This window comes from Falco punctatus (genome assembly GCF_963210335.1).
Source record: "Falco punctatus genome assembly, chromosome: 3".
Taxonomy (NCBI): Eukaryota; Metazoa; Chordata; class Aves; order Falconiformes; family Falconidae; genus Falco; species Falco punctatus.
Window position 1 is genome coordinate 99,806,104 of NC_137582.1, and position 6,000 is coordinate 99,812,103.

General features: G+C 37.4%; 1 protein-coding gene across 5 annotated transcripts in view; it reads left to right on the plus strand.

The window, feature by feature from the left end:
• E2F3 (E2F transcription factor 3) overlaps positions 1–5,422 on the plus strand; it is a 51,446-nt gene extending 46,024 nt beyond the window's left edge. For 4 of the 5 annotated variants that reach the window (XM_080381406.1, XM_080381404.1, XM_080381408.1 and 1 more), the window contains 2 exons: positions 2,303–2,441; positions 3,133–5,422. In XM_080381406.1, the coding sequence (XP_080237532.1) occupies positions 2,303–2,441; positions 3,133–3,398 (405 nt within the window). In that variant the 3' untranslated portion in view covers positions 3,399–5,422. The remainder of the gene's footprint in view (positions 1–2,302; positions 2,442–3,132) is intronic. The other variant, XM_080381405.1, reaches the window with a different exon arrangement.
• The last annotated feature ends 578 nt before the right edge of the window (positions 5,423–6,000 follow it).

Genomic DNA, 6,000 nt, shown 5'->3' on the forward strand with positions numbered 1-6,000 from the left:
GTATTATAGTTACTGTAGAAACTGTTGTTACTCCTAGAATCTGTTCCTGCCCTTCCCTCTTCCATCATCACCTTTGGTTCATTGACACTGACTTTTCACATCTCTGTAAGACTTTTACATTCTGCTTGTGCACTTGTTTGCTGTCATGAAGGCTGTAGGGGATGGGGATTTCCTTTCCTGTTTTATCGTAAGTGCTTCCATTTCTGAAGCTGTCTGTGTTCATCTGCGTCCCTCTTCTGTTGCCCTTTGCTACTCAAGCCACAGACTCTCTCTCTCTCTCTCTCTCTGAGTGACAGCTTTTGTCCATGAGAGGCCTGGCTGTCATTCTTATGTCCTCATTTTTTTTTTTTCTTTCACTTATCTCAGGTAGATGTCTAGGGTAACTTAGCTGCTTGCTTTACCTACGTCATAATTGTAGAGAAAAATGCTTCAGGTGACTTTTCTTTGAAGATACCCTCAGGGAGTAGCTTTACTTTTCTTCATTCCTCTTGGTTTATGAACCACGTGGTTCAGATGCTCCTGGTATTTTCTCTCGGTGGCAAAAGCGTGCTGCTTCGCAATTCCCAGTTGTTATGACAGACCCGGGTATGTTGGGCAAACATAAACTGCACGAGCCACTCCTTTAGAGATTCAAGAAGTGTACCTGATTTCTTCAGGAGCAATTACAGACAGGGCTAACCCCCTAACTCCTGTGTGGTGGTCATCCTTCTGCGTTACTCCTTCCTCCCTTCTACTGGACCAGTTCCAGTGAGCCCAGGGCTACCCGCTGCCGGGGGTGGGCAGGAACAGGCTCCCGATTCCCTGTCACGTCTTTTCCTAAGATTATTCTGCACTTGCTTAGGCCCATTATAGTTTCCATCCTTCCCCTTCCCCCCCCGCCCCCCACCATTGTCCTTAATTTCCTCTTTGAACCTAGGTGCAGGTTTAGGAAGAACAAATCATTTTGCTGCAGTGAGGAAGGGATATCTTTTATCAGTATCCATAAATATATACTGTTACCGCTGCTTGCTTTCCTGTTTCTTGCCCCTAGGCGTTATGCTTTGATTTTTAATTCAGTGAAAGCAGGCATGTAGAGAGAGATGCACACAATCATTAAAATTAGCACATAGACCTCTCTCATCCCCTGTACCCAACTTACTCAATTTTCAGCTTCAGGCAGTGAAGTCCTATTTCTTTCTCTCATTTGCTGTTACATTTCGGTGTCTTTGTTTGCAAACCTCAGTCACTCAACAGTACCTTCACCAACTCCTGCTCTTTCCATCTCCTTTTTTCTAATTATCTATAGCATTGCCCTAAGTACTCTTCTCTATTTTCTCTGCCCTGGGGGAATCCCTGTTCAGTTGTTCTCTGTATTTGTAAACACTGTCTATGATGTTACATAAAGGTCAGAAGCAAATAATGAGGAACTTTTTGTCAAAGCACCCATTAAAATGTATTTGAAAGAAGTTTGCAAAGAGGTATATAATGCCTGTATTCATGCTTTTTAAAACTATTACTGCAATATAGCTGGAGCAGGTTTATTTGGAGCCAGTCGTTTATAATTTTGCGTCATCACAGAAAGAGCAACTTTGCAGATTTTCTATGTCTATATATGTTACTTTGTTTTATTGCATCAATGTGCAAAAGTTAAGAAAATGTAACCCCTTGTGATGAATTAGGGGTTTCTGTTATTCAGAACCACCATCAAAATTGCTGCCTTGAGGGGGCAGAAGGACTTATATAAACAAGTTTGGGTGAAGAAAATGGCATCTGTTTCTCTTTTTTTGTCATTTGGAAGAACTTCCTTGATAAACAGGTGAACTTTCATATAGCTGTTTGAGTTCAGTATGAATAAGTGCTGAAGGTTTTTGGGGGAGTGGGAAGGATGTTTTGGCATCCTTTCGAAGCAGAAACATTTACACAAATACATCAAAACATATTGTTATGAATAATAATAAAACTGATGACTTACATCCCATAGTTCCACTCCCTCAGAATGCTCCAGGTTATTGTTGGTGTAAGAAAATGTTAGGTGTTCAATCCTTCATAACTCTCTGGTTATGATACAACATATAAAATCATGGGCTTCTGAGATTTGCGCACTACAGACAGCAGGAAAAGCTTTTTTATGTTCTCTTCCAGCCTACAAGACAGATCAGTCAAGCCTTTCACATCTTAAAAAAAAATGCATGGGGGATTTCAGGTTCTTTTCATTAGTAAAAACTGTATTCAGAGACTCACACCCTAGTAAGAATTAACTTTCTATCATCAGTATTCTGTTGTGTTCATTGTTATAACACCTTACCGATGTTTGTTTTGTTAGCAGAGTGCATTGATACATTTATCTAGTACTCAAGGACCTATTGAAGTTTATCTGTGCCCAGAGGAAAATGATGCCCTCAGTCCGATGAAAACCTATAGTCAGGACCACAACGGAAATATTTCCAAAATAATTTCCAAAGGTAATTTTTTTTTTTTTTGTAATACAAATGGTCTGCCTTCATGCTCTCACTCAACATTTTGTTTTGAATGTCAGATATCCTGCTCTTATGTTTTGGCTTTATTTTTTGAAGAAGTGAAAAGCTAAGGTGTTGATTTTTCCACTGTGCCTTTCTGGTTTATATAGAAGGAAATATGGTTTTTTCAGCATCAATTGTTTAAAATAAGTTTCCTATTTGCATATCATATGTGACCAAAGTTTATGCAATATTGAAGAAAAAAAGACAATTTTGTTCTTTTTGCATTTGCAAATAGGACAAGAGCAGGAAAGAGTCACGTCAAAACACAAGGCAGAAATCCCTGTGGGGGGGTATATGCAGCTGCACAGCGTCACTGATGATATCTGTTGCCTTCAAAGTTTTCACTTTGACTATGAATTCCACTGAAAAATGGGCATCTCTATGCTTGATTCCCCCCTCCCCTTGTTTAAACCTTATAAAATATTTTTTTAGTGAAAAGTCAGTGGTGATAGCAGCATGAGCATTTTTGAGAAGCCCTTTGTAACACATCAAAAACAAGCTAGAAACTAGGGAGGTAATTTTTTGCTGAAATTATGCCTTATGACAGGCCCGTTATTGCAGTGGCTACTTTGTTTGATCTGTCTCGTGTATTTTGAATGTGTCATCTTTATTTTTTCTCTCCCTCCTCTTACAGAAGTGGCTTCTGCTAACTCAGGACAAGCTGACTGCTCAGTAAATATGGCAACTATCTCTCCATTGGCTTCTCCAGGCAACCTTCTACAGCAGACTGAGGACCAAATTCCATCAAACTTTGAAGGACCATTTGTGAATTTGCTGCCTCCTCTGCTTCAGGAAGATTATTTACTGAGCCTTGGGGATGAAGAAGGCATCAGTGACCTCTTTGATGCTTATGATTTAGAGAAGCTTCCTTCATTGGTGGATGAATTTATATACAGCTGATTCTCTTAAATGCTGTCTGTACCTAAATCATAATTTTAATGGAATCAAAAAACCTGCCGTCATTCAGAGTTGTCCCCTACTTACTATAAAATAGCATTATTAAATAAACTAGGCTCTTGAACAGTGCTGGTATTTTAATTAAATACACCTTAAAATACTATAAACAACACGGAAGGCTTCTATAGCAAGGCCTTCTCCTTGACCCTGAGCTCCAGCGCCTGGTGAGTCAGCAAGTGCAAGCAGGTGACCGTAAATGTTTTATCTTCACACTCCCCCAGTCTCTGCTTACCGTGACAAGTGGGCTTACGGAGAAGGGCTCAATGAACTGGTTTAGTCCTAAATAACAATTTTATAATAGTATTTCAGGTCGTGCCTTCTGCAGAGAATGCATGTCATTTGAGTGTCACAACATGGATTGTACCTGCAGTGAACATAAATATGAAGTAATGCAAAAGCGTGAAATGGGATTCTTCAGCTACTTGTGGGAATGTTGAAATTGCTGTCATAATGCTCATTTTGAGCTGTGTATGTGTCTCATTATGAGGTCAAATACTTGTGTCCTTAAAAGCTTTTAATAAAAAATACACTGTAAATGTAGTGTATATTGCAAATATTGAAAAGTATAAAGTTCTGCCACTTCTTGTAGTTATCACAGATTTTTCAAAAATGCTTGTGTGTGTGTGTGAAAGTAGTTTTTGTTGGTTGTTTTTTTAAACTAGAACGAAGATGCACAGTTCAATTTTACTGCCCCCAGTGTGCATTAGAACTGGTACATAAATTTTTGTGGTACTAAGTGGGGCTTTGTGTTAAGTGCCTACTAGAGATGCACTGTGGGTTTTTCCCTCTATGGAAAACACTTATGCCAAGCTTTGTTTGTTCAATATATCATATTTATCTCAGTGGGTTAGCTTCCTCTGCTTACAGCTTTTTATAATTCTCTTCGCCAGCAAAATGGAACTGATTTTTTTCCAAAGTACATAACTGTAAGTACCACATCAACTGAATTGCATTTATTTTTTAAAGATCTTTGGTAGTATAGTACCAATATTTATTTTTTGAATGTGAGAGGAATTCTAAGAAGTCTTAAACAAATTTTTTTTTTTTTGAGTGTAAACTGTGTTGTCATGTTCTGGGCTAAATTGATGTAATGATTACATGATGCCCATATAATCCTTTTGTTTGCATTACTGTTGTGCTTATCTGACATACTCAGAAAATTAGTACTATTTGTACTGTAGTAGAATATTATGTATGCAGGTTTTCTGGTACCATTGAGTTGCTGCTATGAAAGCTCACACATGAAAAAGCAAGAAGTCACAATAAGAAAATTGTATAACTGTGTGAGTTTGGAATATAACAAATGTATAAAGGGCAACACATAAAGAACTGTTAAACAGTGTTAAGTGTGTGTTTATATGTACAAATGTGTGCATAGATCATTCAGCAGTTGTATTTAAGTTGATATATGTTCTCAACTCACACTTTAGTTATCTAGCAGTTTTGTACAATAGAATTAATTTGTAAACACTGCCAGGATATTTTCTAGCTGGTTTGTAATTTTTTAAGAGTTTTTTTAGATGTGGATCTGTAAATAAAATTGTAGTATTTAACGTTTTCGTCTTGTGGAAGAGGAAAGTAAAAGTTGTGTGAGCATGAAGATTTGCGAGACAAAGGGGCACTTTTGTGGGGGAAGAGAAAATGAAGATTAACGCAGACCATCTTTTTTTGTACAAATGAAACACTTGTCCCAATGTGTGTGGGCAAAATACTAATATAATTTAGCTTTGCATTGTATGCTAGTTTAAAAAAAAACCCTCTGTAAAATACTGTAAAAAACAAAAAAAAAAAACCAAACCAACAAACAAAAACCCAACAAAAAAAAAAGCTTTTATGGTGAGTTTTGTAAATAGATTTATTAAGGGATGACCTGTTCTCTAGCTGTGATCTTACCACTTCAAATGGATGTAATTTGAATAAATTTTGTATGGTAATGAATCAATAAAAAGGATTTTTTAAAGAGTTTAGATTGGTATACAGCTATGTAAATTCTTACTCTTGGTGCCTATCATGCTGCTTCTTAGAACCTAGCGGTTACTGTTTTCATTATTAGTGCTCATATTCCTTTGACACCAGATATGTTTCAATCCCATTTTTTTATCATGCTAATACAAAGTTCAGTGTTTTGGGTTTTTTTATAAGCCAGAGAGAAACAAGAATAAAGGATGCAGATAAAGAGACATAGTAGGAGCTCCAGAAGTTTGGTTAACAAACAGGTTCATTTTTATTCATTCCCACTCCATGAATCATGAACAGACTTCTTGCAGACTTCACAGAAATTGGGTTATTGTAGGATTAAATCACATTAAAGCAATTGTTGAGAATCTCTTTAACCTTCCTACTGATTGTTCTCCAAAAGTCTCCTAATGGTAGCTTGGAAAAGAAGGGAGTTTGTTTACTTGAGCCATCTCCAGCAGTCACTTGCACCAGACGTGCATTTACAGACTTGTACTCCCTTTCTGGTCTTGGTGCTGCACCCTTCTAGATGCACAGACATCAATTACTAAAAGCAAAAAAACCCCAAACTATCAGGAGAATAAAATCA